The 18,525-nt window shown below is 24.1% G+C and overlaps 1 protein-coding gene across 4 annotated transcripts; it reads right to left on the reverse strand.

Moving 5' to 3' along the window:
- Positions 1–65: 65 nt before the first annotated feature.
- On the reverse strand, positions 66–18,408 carry LOC132919686 (TBC1 domain family member 23). Of its 4 annotated transcripts, none has more exons than XM_060981462.1 (13): positions 18,094–18,408; positions 5,173–5,367; positions 4,900–5,111; positions 4,507–4,829; positions 4,301–4,425; positions 4,094–4,244; positions 3,832–4,038; positions 3,112–3,328; positions 2,899–3,046; positions 2,663–2,832; positions 2,487–2,601; positions 2,235–2,411; positions 66–1,055 (listed from the first exon to the last, which is right to left on the reverse strand). In XM_060981462.1, the coding sequence occupies exons 2-13, from the start codon at positions 5,196–5,198 to the stop codon at positions 974–976; spliced, it is 1,953 nt and encodes a 650-aa protein (XP_060837445.1). In that variant the 5' UTR covers positions 5,199–5,367; positions 18,094–18,408; the 3' UTR covers positions 66–973. The 4 variants fall into 4 exon arrangements, with proteins under 4 accessions (XP_060837445.1, XP_060837448.1, XP_060837447.1 ...); XM_060981465.1 differs by lacking the exon at positions 18,094–18,408 and adding an exon at positions 11,256–11,272; XM_060981464.1 differs by lacking the exon at positions 18,094–18,408 and adding an exon at positions 6,118–6,244.
- Positions 18,409–18,525: the final 117 nt, after the last annotated feature.

Here is an 18,525-nt window from a genome sequence, read left to right on the forward strand (position 1 = left end):
GTATAATGAATACAATTAATTTCAAATTCTATTGGAAAAAAGGAAACAATATAATTAACTCAATATATATAATATGTATTTATTAACAAGAAACTTAATACCTACTCATCACAAACATTATAAAGATGTTCTTTAAAGACTGTGTGTAAAAAATTATCAATAATGCTTCAAATAATAATTAACATTAACAAACTTTTCATCTAACAAAAATAAATATCAGTGTAAGTTAAAAATAAGTAAGGAAATAAGTATTTTTTTTACTATTATAATGTTAATATTTTCACAACTCATAACTGTTATACTTATTGGCCAATTAATTAGTTTATCAGTTTGACTTCATATTAATATCAAGTAAATTAATAGATTTAATAATCTATTAGTTCTTAATTCTTGAAAATAGATAATTAAAGTAAGTATGTGAAAGTATAATACAAACTTTATTTATAGACTGTTTTTAAAATATTAAGAATAAGGCTTTTTAGTTTTTTCATAATTTTAACAACTTAATAATTCAAAATAAAATAACATTATTTAAATTTCTAATAATATACCTAATTAAAATAAACAAGAACAAATCATAATATAAATAATTATATTTAAAAAAGTTAAGAATAATGAACTGTAGATATAAAACAATTAACATTAATTTCATAATTATAACAATTTAAAACGACCTTTCAATAAAAAAATTTATTTCAAATTTTTCAATAACTAAAATGAATTCAAAACAATAAATTATAAAATAATATGCATTTTATATACTTTTCTTGTAAAGATTTATTTTGTTTCGCATAATGTTTTTCATGCTACTTCTGCTAATAAATGAGCAATCTTAATTAGTTTTTTTTTAATAAAATATTTTTTTTTTTTATTAAAACAATGTATTCTTTAACTACTTATTATTTGTATCAAGTATTGTATTGCATTTTGTTTTAGATAAAAAATGTCGTTTTAGCAAGTTGTACATAATTGATCAGCTTTCAGTACGCTCAATGTAATCCAATATTTGCTTGCTTATTATATCAGTAGCTTTTTGTGATTGTGGTATTAAAAATCTAAAAACAATAAAATTAAAATAATTTCATATATAATATGATCTAGAATATGAGCATAGTAATAATATTAAAGATCAAATCATTATATTTTTTTAAATAGATGTTTTTTAGTTTAAAAAAAAACTAATTATTATAAATAATTTTAAATTTTAGATTTTTCAACTACCAAACCAATATTATTTTATAAAAAAAAACTTAGAATAAAATGGCTAATTATACACCAAAGTACTTTAATCAAATTAAAATAATTGGTACTTGTATTAATATTAAGGATTATTAAAATACTACAAACTGAAAACTATTATTAAATTTCTACCTACAAATATACAATCAGTTTAAATTCTATTTTAATAAAACATTTATCAATAGCTATTTCAGTATTTACTTCACTTTTATAAATAGATATCATTTTTTTTTTAGTCCTCGCTATTTAGAAGAAAAAAAATATAAATTTATTTGAGAAATTTGTTTTTTCCTATTACCATAAATTATTTATTATTAAGAAGTGAAAAATATGTATTGAAAGTATATCACAATGTTTAACAGTTAACAATATGCCAATAAAATAAGTTTGGGAACCATTGTTTAAAAGACCTTGAGTATTTAAATTTTTTTAATTCAAAATATTTCATAGGATATCAAACAAAATCTATTAATATTTCATATACACATGTAAAATGCAAAAAATTAATTAAGTGATATTAGAGCTTTCACTTGAAAATTATTATTTTTATGGAAATTGTTTATCTTTATTATGCATGTTTATTAATAAAAAATGTAAATTATACAAGCTATTCAAAATACAGCTATAATGAATAATACAAAATACTACTTAAAGTCCTTCAATGTAATTCTTAATTTTATCAATGTATCATGTTTATGTAAAATAAAATAATTTATTTTCCTCAGTAGGAGTTGGAACTTGTTTTAGCTATGTAGGTTGCAATATACGAGATTTAGATAACAATCCTGGTATGACATGTTTTTAACTATTAAAAATAATGCAAATATACATTAATATACCATAAATCATTGTATAATATTCACTATAACAAAACATCAATCTTTTAAGTATTTAAATATGTTTATCAAGTATTTAATTTAACTAAATTATCACTACTATTACGCTTATTCTTTAAACACATAACATAACTTAATAAACAAAATATTAATAATAACCTGTCTATATCTTTTTCTGGTCCAGAATATTCAAAAATAATTAAATCTGGTCGTTTTTTGCGACATTTAATATTCAAAATAGTTCCTAGTGAATGATTTACCAGTGAACAAATTTTATTAGAATCTTTTGTGTCTACTTCAACAATTATCAGGTTATTTTTTGTCAACACCAATTTCCTATTATAAAAAGTATATAAACATCATATTAAACAATTTTTTAATTTATCAAAGAATTAATTATTAGTTTATTACCCTGGAATTACTGTTCCGTCGTTTCTGATATGTTGACAATCAAATGATGCAATTACATTGGATTTATTTAATAGCATCGATATACTATTATAATGAGCTGCATCATCTGGTTCATCTAATTAAAATTGAAACTTAAGGTTTATTAATAATAAAAATATAATTTCTTTTTTGAATACCTTCTGAATCTTGATTATTGTCATCTTCATCTATTGCAAAAACTGGTGCCATATTTCTATATCTTTTGCTACCTCCATTTGTTTTTTCATTTTTTGTACTATTGTTATTACTTGATAAAAAATCCATTAATTTACCTTTGACTTCAAACGATTTGGATCTCATTGCCACACTATAATATATTTATACATGTAATTGTGTGTTTAAAAAACAATGAAATATTTTGAACATTCTTTACCCAAGTTTAGAAAACAATTCATTAGTTGAATTTGTTTGAGTCAATCGTTCTTTATTTTGATTTGGACTACTTAGACACTGTGAACATCGATTACGATCATGATCACTCAAGCCATCAATATTGTTTTTTTCAAAATATTCATGAAGCGCTATTAGAATGGAGATTATGAATAAAATAACAATTTTAACTATTTCTAAGAAGAAAAATACAAACCCTGATAGCCACCATTAAGCATAGAAACATAGAGAGAATGTTTTTGTAAAAATGCAGAAACAACCATGTGAGTATTTTGGTTAGCATCTAAACCACTACCACAACCTGAGAAACACCAATGTTCTCCTCCTCCTGAACGGCCCTCAACAAAGCTCTGCTTCTGACATGATAATAGCCCTTCAACAGCAGTCCAAAAAGAAACAGGATCTTCCAAAAGCTTTAAAAACAAAATAAATATTGAATGTTATTTTTAACATGAAATCTTATTATTTATAAGAAGGACCAATCTGATTTTTGCTGAAAATAATTGATAACATTTTAAAGTATTAAAAAAATTAAGTAAATATAAGTAGTATGCATATATTCAATTATTCCATTACTCAGTTAATGTAAATATAGTTTCGTTTTATTTAGAATATCATAATCAATTTTTACATGAATAAAAAAATAATAATTATGGAAAAGAAACCAGGTAAGTTAATGTCGAATTTTTATGAACTGCGAATAAAAAATATAACATAGATAACCCAACATTGTTGATACATGTCATATTTTTCATAAAATTCAAAATTTTAAACAAATATAATTTTCAATAAAATGTTGAACCATTTATAAATTAAACTTCTTTGATCATTCCAAAAAGTTTTGAAAAGTATACTTATCTGGGTTTCACAGAAAGCCTTATGCTAAAAAAAAAAAATAATAAATAATGGTACATACTAAAGTACTGTCTAGCGGAAAGGCAATAGGCAAATGTCCAGCATTGTATTGCTCTGCAGGTCTGCAATCCATTACAAAAAATTTCAAACTGTTTGTGACTGTCCTATTTGTATGAGACACTAATTCAGTTACACTAATTGGAAGGCATAACATTTGAGAAATTCCTTTATCCTGTTGCTTTGGGTCAAAAATATATCCAGCAATATCCTGAAAATAATTCCAAATACTAAGTATTGACTTTAACAGATATTTAATTCCATACTTTTATAAAAGATGAAGGTGTTTGTTTATCATAATATTCTGCCAAAGACCAAAAATCGTTTATATCATCTATGGCCAATTGTGATGGCAAATTCCCAAGAATTTCTATCAATTGTGTTTTAGGTTGATGTTTTAATGAAAAGATATGATCCCTAATATAAGATTTAAAATATTAGACTTGGATAAATATTTGTTATAAAAAATTTACCTTGCATTGATGATGAATACTAAAGCCAAAAAAAATATAAAAAACCTGTCTTTTTTTGCTAAGTATAAATCCCAAATATTTAAAATTACTTCTAAAGAACATGTTTCTGAAAATAAAGTTTGTATCTAAATGAAAAAAAAAAAATAATAACAATTAAAATTAGCAATTATTGAAAATTTTTTATAGATCAATAAATTAATAGATACCCATGAGTCACTATAAAGTTCTGGCCCCAATTTTAGAGAATCTAATAAATTACACAATTCTGGATCATGATATAATAACAATATCCGTAATAAATGATTACAGTCTTGATGTTTAGCTAAGTACTCTTCATCGACCGCGCGGAACATAGTATATGTATCAATTCGAGGTAGTTTTAATGATATGATTGGCCGAATTATTGATGGCCATCTCTTACTTATATCATATGTGTCTGTATTATATATTTTGCACATTGTTACCAATATAGCTTCAGTGTCTGACAAACAGTTTAATTTTTCTTCTTCATCTTCAATTTCTAAAGAAGCTAAACATATATAGAAATAGATATATTAAAATGTTTTTAATACTTTAATAATTTTTGTTTATTCACATACCAATTAACATTTGACAGTCAACCTCCAACTGTTCTATGTTCTTTATAATTGGTTTTTCATCTAACAAAGTTTGAATAGTATCATCATCACGGGTCAGTAACTGACGCCACATTTGACCCCTACATTCGTTAGCTATTACAGTAAAATTTCCAGATTCTTCACTAAGTGGAGACTCATCTTTCTCACAAAGTGCTTTTTCTAAAGCTTTCATCCTATACATAAATCATATAATCAGTAAACATAATATTATATAGGTAGCTTGTTTATACGTACCATCCTTCATCTTCCTCTTCAGACATCTTAAATAATATTTATCTAGACTAGTTAATAATGTAATAAGAAAATTTTAGAAGAAAACATAGTCGTCACATTATAAACATGCAATAGGTACTTTCTTTGTTAATGATCACATACACATCACTAGAAATTAGTCATAAAACTGTTTTATATTATCAATTTATGTCTGATCTGAAAACATTTAAAAGTAAAGAAATTATTACAATTATAATAAAACTATAGTCTATAGAAGAGTATCATTTTCTAAAATGTTTTATTATTTATTACAGTTAAATAATGTTATCTAATATTTATTTATCATTCTTTAAGCAAATGATAAGTCTTTTATCAGTTTTCGTTTAAAAATTAAAACGTAATAATAATTATGAGTTGGCATTAATGTTCAAATAGGATAATTGGAATATTATATCTACTATTTTACTTAGGTTTTATGTTCTGTGTGCAGTACTTTACTTTGTTAGCCAGTTAGGTACATGTTACATAATATTATTATTATTAATATATTAAATATTGTATAACAATATGTTAGCTTTAAGCTTTAGAAATTAGAATTGATAAAAATTAATAATTATATTCTACTATAGATAATTAAAAATACAAATGTACTTATTAATGAACAGTGATTGTAAAAAGGAATTAGAATATTTTTTCAAAATTAAAATCAAGGAAGGAATTGTAACACTAATACGTATTGTTTGGAATTAATATAAATAGGTATAGAATAAAATATTATGACTAATATGACTTATAGATTACAATGGTGTACAGAGGCTCTAATTAGATAATGGATGTTGTTGATGTTGATCAATGATCAGTAATATGAAATGTAAAACTGATTACTGAAGGTCAGTAATTTTAATGACACGATGACAATAGCATTAAAGCGTACCTATTAAACATTACTCAATAATTAGTACATACCTTTTGGCAATTGCCACTGATTGACTGATTATAAATATTGGAACTTAAAATACTATTTTATTTATAATCAATGCTAGGTATATGTTATTACCTACGACCAAATTATGTAATATGTGCCTATAAGGCATAAGCTATACTTACAACTTACTAAAAACTAAACTTAATAGTTAATGCCTTCCGACATAGTAAAGTAGGTACCTAGCTTGTTAAATAGTAGACTATATTACATTAAATAGGTACTAAATAGAAAATAGAGACAGCAATAATTAAAACTATTTATGACTATATATTATATAGGTACTAAGGTACCTAAGTACTTCAACACCATATTATAATATTATTATTACCTAATATTTATAGACTTATAGTTTGTTTAAACATTGAAAAACAAATATTACCTATATATTTATATTATACTCGTAAGTACCTACGGGCTACGGGAAATGCTATATAGTTACTATAGAACCTACTCCCTACACGGCTATCTATTTCATAAATTAACTTTTATTTATACTACAAATTACAACTAAATACCTTCCTAACAAAATTGATAATTATAAATACAATAGCCAATAGGTAATATTTATGTATTAATATTTAATAACCGTAGTCGTATCTACCACGTATGACAATATATCATAAGACATAAAGTCATAATTCAAAACTGTATGAATATACGATTGTCAATTAACATATTAGTTTTATTATCAGTAGAGACGGATTTGAATTTTGAATGCAAATTTAATTTATTTCTGAATGACCAAAAACATTGCTCTCCAAGCACAAAATTTATTTCATACATTAAGAAATTCAAAGAATGTAACTTATATTTTCCATTTTTTGACATTTTAGTAAATTTTTATGTTTTTAAGTCATTTTTAAAAAAAGAATGGATACAATTTGATAAAAATGTAATTAATATTCATTCTAAAAAAATAAAATAAAATATTATTTATTTTGCTTAGTAAGTTGTACTTCTATTTTTATTATTTGTTATTATGTTTTTACCGATCAGATAAATCATAAATATGACACCAACTATAACACGGTTTGTCGAATGAAATTATTGTTGAACGTGTAAAATCTACACCGTAGACACTTATAGGTTATAGGTACATACATACAATTAGATAAAGATAAGCTATTTAACTAAATCATGATTTCGTATTGCACTGTTGAGTTTAGTATCGCACTATCGCATATAATTTCGTATTAATAAAACAACAAAACATTTTTTTTCAATGTTAAAAATAATGCATTTAAAAAAAAAATTCTACTATAAGTGCATTAAATTGTATTTTTAAGGCATTTTTCTTGGTTCTTAGAGCATTTAAATCCGTTCCCTATATATATAACGATAGGTACCTAGGTATATTTAATATATAGTCATATAAATACATATATAGTAGGTATACTAGTATTTATAGTCAATACAGTGGCGTAGCCATAGGGAGCAATAGGCCATGCCCCCTATCGACTATATTATCAATTTAATATAATTTATTATTTATTAATTATTGTTTATTGTTGATTATGTTTTTTTTTAGTATTTTAGGTTTGGCCCCTTTTAAAAATCCTATCTACGCCACTGAGCTTTTATATATATACATAATATATGAAATATTTACATTTTAGACAGGTAGGTAAGTAGATGCTTAGATCATAGTTACTTCACCCCTCTTTCCAGCACCCAGGCCACAGCAACTTTTACAGGTAAGTTAAGTCCTTAAGTACATATTGTTGAATCTTCTAAAATTCAATGAAACAATAAACATATTTTATTTTTAGTGGTTAAAATAAAAATCTTAAATAATTTACCCCTCACCATTCATATGTTTATAATGTGTTTCGTATTATTTATTATTATTTAAAAAAAAAAAAAAAAAATAATAATATTTTCAATTTACTCTCTCTCTCTCTGATCCACGTGGCACGCACCAAAAACAAAAAATATTCATGCGTAGTCGTTCAAGCGGATTTTGCGTAATCTTAATAGTAAAATCATTTATTAAAAAAATACAGAGAATAGAGAATAATATTATGAGGATTTAAAAACATTGGTTTTATATTTTATTAATTATAATTTATATTCAACTAAAAAAATAATAAAAAATTTTAAATGATATTAATTTTTTTAAATACAATATTTTGTTAATTGTAGTCAAAATGATAATCAGATCTTCAAAAATATTATTCTTCATAATTTTTGGAATAGATAATTTTATTTTAATTAGATTACTTGAAAACTGCATAACAAACTAGTTCTGTTTACTTTACCACAATACCACCTAGTCTTAAAAAATAAATTGTAAATATAATGTAACTACGAACTAAGAACTAATTTGTGAATTTAACTAATGTAATACCACTAATACCTAATGGTCCCCTAATGTCTAATGGTCATTATATAGCTGTTGCCGAAGTTGTAAAAAAGTAATAGCTATCCTTGTTCCACTACAGTTATTATATACACCATATTATACTAACTAAATTGTTTATATTTCGAAGTTCACTTAAATGGATTACCTTGTATATAATATAGACATATATTAGGTATAGTCTCTGATATGGTTATTAACATAGATTAATAAAAGATATAATATACTATTAGGCCATTACTCATTAGAGTGTTATTTAATGTAGTCCGGTATTCAAAATTAATTTTATACTACTACTAAAAATTTTAAATGTTATATTATTTTTGTTATGTTGTTTCGTTTTGAGCTATTTTTAAATAATTGAAATTGTCGAAATTTGTCTTTTCTTTTAGTTTTTATTGGCTTAGAATAAAATTGTTAATTATAAGTACCTAAACAAAGGTTTAAAATATAATACAATATATACAAGATCTCTTTTTTTCATTATTTACAATATACTATTTGCCCCAGCACAAGATTAGTTTAGCCGCTTAGGCATGCTGCAATATTAATTATTAACTAATATTTTTAAAATAATGTACCTGGGCGTAATGCGTTTGGGCGAATTTTTAAAAATTGCAATGTGTTTGGGCGACCTTTTTTTAATATACTTAGATATGCTGTATTTTATCAATCAACTTTCCTCTCATGTTGACAGACTTGGGACTGTGTGCACACGCGTGTGTGTGTGTGTAATTAAAAATTGAAATGATTTAGATGATTATAAATTAAGTTAAAATATTATGAATATTAAAAAAATAATATTTGTTTTTTAAATTGTTTTCTGGAAATTTTACCCCATACATTGTAAATACTCAAAAATCTTAATTTCACCTAACATTTACTTATCCTAGCTTGTTTTTAAATATTCTTGTTTTTGTAATATGACCGTGGAATATTTTAAATATTTTTATTTATAATTAATATAGGTATAATATAATATGACGTGTTAACTAAGGGTACAGTACTATTAAGTAACTATTGCTACTTCATATACTTACATAATAATATTATCACGTTAATAAGATAATTATAAGAAATACATAATAATAATATGATAAGTGATTAATTATTTTAATATTTTTATTATTTTATTCAATTGAATTATTTCGTGGTAAATTTTGAAGTGTACAGTCATCCATTAATATACTAACGGATGATTTCTTTTTTTAATCGATAGTAAACCTAGTTATAGTGTAAATTGGGGTGGGGTGTCAAGGAGATCACGACATAATTTTAGTTTGAAATGTCTGGGTGGGTCCTGGGTTCCAGGAATGGAAGGGACTGTGAGATTTCGTACTAATGGGTTATTTTTGGAGGTAAGACAGTTGTGAGAGTGTTGGTAATGTATTTTAGCTTCTTCATGAACTAATTTTAATTTTAGGCTATAGGGTGTATCATATTGTTTGAAATGTAAGAAGATGAATTTACTAGTTTAAGTTTTCTAATACTATATTTTGAAATATTTGATTTTTATTTAGATTTAAAGTTTGAGTTTTTTTTAGTTTCCACATTCGTCTAGATTGGTTTAATTAAGGATTTATAGATGGGCAGTTATTGGTGTTAATGTGTTTATTATTATTAATAAATGCTTTGAATAGACATAATCGATAATTTAGATTGAATTGCTTATATTAGAAAAATATAAGGTCTAAACTCTAAAGTTAACCCATAATATTTAATTGTTTATAAAATTGGAATTTGCATACCATTGATGAAGACGTCAAGGCAAGGCACAATTAATCTGAGGATAATTAATATGTTGTGTATAGATTTAGATTTATTTTTTTTTTAGCCTCCATTTTGTGTACTAGTTTACCATGATGGAAAGATGATTTTAAAAATGGTGAGAAGTGATAATGGGGTTAGAATTAGCCAAGTTATCAGCATTAATCATTGACCAGCGTGTTTAGCACGTTATGATGGGTTGATCTAAAACGTAAATGTAGAGTAAAAGGGTTCCTTCCACCTTATTGAAGAGCACCCGTAAAGATTTTAGCTAACTAGAAAGCACTTTGCCGAAACGAATACTGAAATATCTACTAGAAAAATAATATACATTTAACGATTAGAAAGTAGACTGCAGAAAGACTGGATGCAATTTTTTTTTATTTTGAATAAGCACCTGCTGTGATACCAAACCTTATAAAGTTATAAAATGTTTATACTATCAAAAAAAAAAGGATATGTGTGATATGTTTTTTTTCGAGAACATATGAAATCGTATCTAAAACTTTAAACCCTTGATTGTATCCAATGAAATCTGCAGAACTTAAGATATCTAATTAGTTTTTTTGCTTCAATTAAAAAAAAAGTAATGTAGCGTATACTGCTAGTCGCTACATACATTTTTAAGAGCCTTTGAAACAGGCTCTACTGTTTTACTATATTTTTTATATTATATTTATTATAAATATAATACATGCAGTAGGTATAGGTATAAATATAAGTATATTATTATTATATATATGTAGTATTCTATATTACTTCATTATATTTTTGAAGATTAAATAATAAAAAAAATATATTACTTTAATATAATTTATTAAATGGGTGCAATATAATATAGTATAATGTACATAAAATAGCTAATATAGACATTTCTTAAAAACATTAACTATACTAATATACTATCGTCTATCAGCAACTGAAAAGGCAATACATACCGCATTAAAAAACACAAATTTAAATACTATAGGTAAACTAGGAAAAAGTACTCACATACAATAATATACTGATGAATGATGATAATTAATTATAATTTATAAAAAGAACTTGGTCAATAGCATAAAAATGAGAATAATAAAAAATAATTAATATAGTAGGCTATTTAACTCATCTATAGTAATATAGGTAACAATAACCTAAAAGTTAAATTATTTATTATTTACACTTTTAATAATTGACAAATATAGTTAACTGTTTAACAACAAAAATATTAAATTAATAGACAAGAAATACAAAAATGAATAATTGGTTAATTATTACATTTACATTGTAATACAATTACATTATATTTCACGTTTGTAAAGATCGCATACATATCGCATTTAATGATGTCAAGTGTTAACTGATTATATTCTACAATAATAATAATTTATTATGTTCAAATTTTAAGTAATAAAAGCATTGCATGATGTGATACCATAAAATAACACATAACCATTAATACAGTGTTATATATAGGTGTGGTATTAATGCATATAGTATATTACGTTAATAGAGTATGACGTATAAAATATTTTTTATTTCAATATTTTTGAATTGAAACTGATAGATATTATTATATTTATCAAATATTTAATAAAAAAAATCAACAAATGTATTATTAATAAAAAAGAAAAACTATAGTGTATAAAATGTGATCTTATTGCTTTGTATTAATGTACTTACTTAGCTTTGACATCGTTTTATATACTAAAAACTTATTTTTATTCTTAGTTTAAGTTTTAATTATGACGGTTATCCTGAACGTAAGATTATAACTAAAAAACATTGATAAATACATAAATTGTTATTGTATCAGATGTATAGTTATTTGTTTTCATACTTAACCATTGTTCAGATCGAAAGAAGTGAGCATTTTGATTTTTGATCCTCTGATAAAAATTATATCTCTGGCCTCTATGGGGATATTTTGAACTACAGTTGACAAAATTTCGTTTAAAGTTTTAATTCAAAATAAATCTACATGATTAATTCTGCAGATCACACATCGTATATATATCAACTCTAATCAACTGAAAAAACCTTGACGGCCAACACGTTCCCGAAAATGCATGGGGTTGAATAAAAATTAGTAAGCCTTTATTTAATATATTTTTAGCATAATAAAAAAGATGATAAAAATTACCTAAGTCAAAATAGATATATTTTTATTTTTTATAAAATTAATACCTATTGCAATAGTCTATACAATGTCTACATTCTTACCTAAAAAGATAAATTGATCTGGGATCTATTTTTTACGCGTTACGAACGAGTTCCGTACATTAGAATTGTCCGTACGCCAATTAGGTGCCGATACAACTTTAAAAGGAAATTTGTATTTTTGATGTTCTAATGTCGTATGTAAAAAAATAAGCACTCTGTCCAATGTTTCCTTCAAATCAATGCAATTTTATAGGCAGCATTTCCATCTCCTTATCACCACATATAGAAAATGAAAATAAATATAATAATGAATAGAAAATCATCCATCGATGATACGTATAACGTATAAATAAAAGTGAAACGGTGATAATTACTACTTAATATTATGCAAGATCTGGTCTATACATCGGCATAACTAAAGGTGGCTAGGGGGCTTAGCCCCTTGTATTTGTATTTAGCCCCTCTATAAGGTTTTACTTTTTAGCCTCAATTAGCCTTCAAGTTATTTTTAACTTTGGGTTTCTAGGACTCTAGACCCTATAACTATATTAAATCCTATAGTTACGTCCATGATGTGTCTGTAACCGGTGCATGACGGTATCTTATTCAAAGGAGACATTTAGATTTTATAATATATAACTATGAAGTATGAAAAAAATAAGTATTTTAAATACCAAACAAAAATGTATTTATTTTTATGTATTATATCTAAATCTAATATCTATATAAAGGTATATCTTTCTTTTTAAGAATAAATAACGGTAGAAATTCTAAGTTGTAGTCCTATATTTCAGCAATTCAGCCACTAATCAATATTTTTTATTTGGTAGTATTTAAAAATATATACTTAAATCTATTCTAGTTCTGTTAATTACGCGCGAGCTTAGTAATTGTGGAAATCGTTTTTGGTACTTGTGTGTTTTCATCTGTATTAACTGTATTTCTCGGATATTTTATATATGATGATAAAAAATGTTCATATAAAAGAAAATACACATTATATTGTTTACATAATTACATTTAGATAATCATAATATAGTAGAGTAGTTAATAATTAATATTTCATAATTACATATAAACACAAAAAAAAATGTTCGTTTAAAAATGTTTGAAAAATTATAAACAGGATGATAATTTTTAAGGTAAGTCACTCGTTTTATCAAAAATGTTTAACGTTTTTGAAAATATACTTTTTTCAGATATTATACAAATTACAAGTATAATATAATAGATTAATAGGTACACTTTTATTTTTATCATACCAAAGTGCCATACATATTATATATGTCATATATTTCTCATAAATGCATTCTTCGCAATTCTGCGTAAAACATAGACATACCACATACACTTTATGTAAAAATATAGACATCTATAATAGATGAGCAGATTAGAAGACCAATATTGTCCACTTCATTCCCTCATTCAACTTAAACATTAAATACAAAAAGTAAAAATTCAATATATATTCGTCCAAAACTAGATTTTTCTATAATTATATAGACATATAATGTCTACATTGAAATAATGCATAATATTAGGCTTGCATTAGTTGCATTTAAAATACTAAAAATATAAAAATTATAACGATAAAAAATAGTCAAAAATATCATTTTTATTAGAAAATGTTGTTTAGTACTAACTTTAAATTATCTCTTAAACTTTTAGAGAAAATAACTGTTCACTTTTAAAAGAATCACCTTATATATATATTATATATATATACTATATAATACATAAACATGAGATACCCAAAATTTATATCGTATCGAATGATAATTATTAAATTTAAGTGGGTTTACTCGTTAGTCATTATAATAAAACTATTGATTATAGAATAGTCTAGTCTATAATCAATGGTAAAACTGATTGTCCCTAAACAGGCTACAGTGCTATAAAAAATAAGAGCATCAAGTGAAATAATATCCTCTATATTCTGGTTGATGATAAAATAAATGAATAATATTAGAATATTATTTAAGATAGATAAAAAATGATTCCAAGTTATAAACTTGATAATACGCAATGATGACATATTTATTATTTGGGCTGTTTATAATAATTTTACATCGCCAAGGATTGTTTAAAATTATTTAATTTGTTAAAACACTTTTTTTGTATTAGATTAAAATGATTAAATAATATTATCCTAGAAGTTATTAAATTTAATACTATCGTTATTGTAATTATCCATGAAAATCATAACATAAAGATAAAGTAGGTATATAAATAAATTTAATGTAGTAGATGTATGAAAATTATAATTAAAATATATATTATTACATTTTCATGTTTTATTTACCTATTCAATATTAATTGTACATACTTAGTAAAAATTAAAAATGATTTATTATCAAATAAATTATTATAACTAGAAAGTGGAAACCTATATTATTTATCCATAATAAATAATATGGGAATAGATAGGTTAATGATTAATGTTTAATAAACTATATTTGGTTGAATATTATCATTTTATATAATCTATATCAAATTTTAATATTAATTCACTAAACATTGATATAAAATATGATATATGTATCTATATATTTTTTAATATATTATTTATAATACATTATTTTATAGGTAAGTATAATTATATTATCTTTTAAATGGTCTAAATTTCAAGTTTACCATTAAAATAAAGCCACTCTTCATGGTTCTTTTACGGATGCTAGTATACTATAGATTAACTGACCCACTAACCCCCCACCTAAAAATGTCACTGTTGTTTGTTGAAATGTATACTTTCACCAATCGTATTTCAGTAAATTATATAATATTTAATGTCACTGCTTTTAATAATTTGTCAAATATAACACTAAAATTACGCTTGAATAAACGTGAGTATATATATTTTCAATCCTAACATTAATTACATAATATGTAATGTTGTGTGTATATTATAGATACATAATAAGCCACTACATTTTTGAAATTTAAAAAATAGATATAATTTCACTAGACAGTTTGAGAACTGAGTATAAGTTATATTTTTTGACTATTTTAATGGACAACTCGTAGTTTATACTCTGAGCGGAGCATTAATGTAGTATTGATTTTACAACAATATAATTTATTCTTGTGTGTGTGTGTGTGTATGTGTAGGTACACAAATTATACATTGTATAGTAAAAAAATGCTTCGATTTTGCTTTGTGGGGGTGTTTTTGGTAGCAAATTGGATCTAGTTGATACATTGAAAGGACAAAATCCGATTTTAATCAAAATATAATCAGTAAAAACTAAAACAAAATTTTTTTTAAAACAAGAATTTTATGCAAAACTAATTTATGGCAAAATCGATTTTGTGTATTTTTAATTTTGTGTAATTCAAAAACGAATATAAGTATTTTATTTTTTATAAGTGATCAAATTAATAGATTAAGTTAATTTAGTATATAATTTTTTATTAAATTATGAATGATGTAATTTTTAAAATAATTTGACTATTTTTGAACTATTTATAGACGTTTAACATTTTTTTTTAAAAATAAATATAGTTAAAAAAATATTTGCTCAGTCAAAAAGCCTGAAAGTATAGTACAAGGTTTCTCATTTATAGCTGATACTAATTAAATATAAAAAATATATAAACACAATTTATTTTTGTATAGTAAACCTCTAAATAGCAGAAATTCTCAGTCACTAAAATTTCGTCCGCTATTCAAAGGGGGTAAATGTACGTAAAAAGAAAAATATATGAGCCAGGTTATAGTGTTATTATTTAATGCTCTAATGATATAATAATTTCTATAATATATATTATGAAAATATAAAATAAGGGATGCATAGTGAATAGGTAATACATATATAAATACAATTCAATTTCGTGTAAAAAAGTCGATTTTTGAATGAATTTGTTATTGTCAAACTATAGTAAAAGCGCGTTTTCTGTCGTATTTTTTTCATTATTTTTAAATTAAGATTGAATAGGTGTCTTCTATTTGAAGGTTTCCCCATTCCTAAAAAAAAAAAGTCCGCTATTAAGAGGTATTCGTTAGCCGTTAGGGGAGTTTTTACTGTATTAATTTCAAAATTTGAATGAAATTAAATATTTATGCGTAGGTTAGGGATTTTAATTATTATTGTTGAAATTATTTAAAAATATTATTGGTAATTCAAAGTTGAAACTTTTAACGTATGTATTATTTATATTATTGAACTTTATACACACAATGTCTTCTATTTGAAGGTTTCCCCATTCCTAAAAAAAAAAAGTCCGCTATTAAGAGGTATTCGTTAGCCGTTAGGGGAGTTTTTACTGTATTAATTTCAAAATTTGAATGAAATTAAATATTTATGCGTAGGTTAGGGATTTTAATTATTATTGTTGAAATTATTTAAAAATATTATTGGTAATTCAAAGTTGAAACTTTTAACGTATGTATTATTTATATTATTGAACTTTATACACACAATGCAATTGTCAATTGCAATGATGTTATACAGACATAAACGGATTACTTATTGTAAAATAAATTACTTTAATGGCAATATTAATATTTAATCGTTAATACGCATATATATCATAAGATATTAAAATATACTTATTACTTAGTGTCTTAGTAATATAGGCTAACAGACTATCTCCGTTCAGAATTGTTTATCGTTTGTAGTTATTCATCGTTGAATTCAAATTTAATACATACATTATAGTGACCTACTCAATGACGAGGTACATTCGACACCTATTATAGCTACTGCAGAGTGCAGATACAGTAGAACGGTTATCTACTTTCCCCTTTAAATTTTTTATTCTGGAGCAAAATTTTTTTATGAACATTTCAACGTATCTTTAAATATTAAATATTTAATGAATTGTAATATCATTATACCTTTTCATTTTCATAAACTTACATCGTTATATGTATAGAATTTTAGAATGACTACTAAGTTTGAATTAAATAAAAGCATAGAATATTAGGCGCAAGGTTTTTAATAGTTCACCGTAATAGTTTACAGTAACTGACAACTGTATTATATATTTAATATATTATACATAAAATATCAAAAATATCAACTTCTTTATTCAAATGACAAACACCCTTTATAATTGGTCATCGTTAAATGATTTTTCTGAACCATTTAAAATCTAAATCAATCTTAATGAATAGTTTCTTAGTTATTAAAACTACTAAAAACTAAATAATAATATATAGACATATAATAAATATATCATATATCATATAATATATCTCTATGTCTTTAAACATAATATTATCCTTATAGCTATTTTATATTTTAATAATTTAGAAGCTACTTGTCCGTATTTCAGTTTTTTTTTTATTAAATAGTATAGAAATAGAATAAATTTAATTAAAATCTATTTGAAAAGTAGAAGTTTCGTAACAGAACACTCCTTACATTTTATAACATATATATGTGTTTGAAAATATGGTGTTTAATTAGGCATAATATATATTTTTTTAAATTCATAATTAAAGAAAAAAAATCTATGTGAGCGTACGTAGCGAATCACTGTATTTATACCAAACATCACTACATATACCTACTTAATAAATAATATATACCTATATATAGGTATATATATAATTATAGCATAACTATGATTTATAATATAAGATAAACCTAGGTATATTAATATAATAATATATGTATATAAATGTGATATACGATAAATACCTCATCTATTATATTTATTAATACAAATTATTCTCGCTTACCTACATATCGCGAACATTATAGGTACTTTAATGGTTTGAAGTTTCTGTTTTGATGCACAATGAAACGCGGCCGTAACGTTAAATAAAAAAATAAAATCAATATATGTACGTAAATAGGTAAAAGTATAGGTTCTTATAGGATATAGTATGGTTATGGACGTAGTTTGTAGTGTGTATGTTTAAGTGATTTTAAGTCATCGGGGTGAACGGCATCGTACGTAACTCATAATGGCATCGAAATAATGACGTTTCGATAATTGAATAATAATATTAAATATCAAATTTAAAAGTTCGTCGTTACGACGTCACAGCGCTCGACGAATACCGTGAGTGTCGCCATCGCGACATTAAAAAATTAATGTTTGCGTGTGAGTGTGTGACGTGATCACATAGCTGGTTGTCGTCAAATGTCCCGCCAAAAGTGGCCAGTGG

This window comes from Rhopalosiphum padi, chromosome 2, assembly GCF_020882245.1.
Source record: "Rhopalosiphum padi isolate XX-2018 chromosome 2, ASM2088224v1, whole genome shotgun sequence".
Lineage (NCBI taxonomy): Eukaryota > Metazoa > Arthropoda > Insecta > Hemiptera > Aphididae > Rhopalosiphum > Rhopalosiphum padi.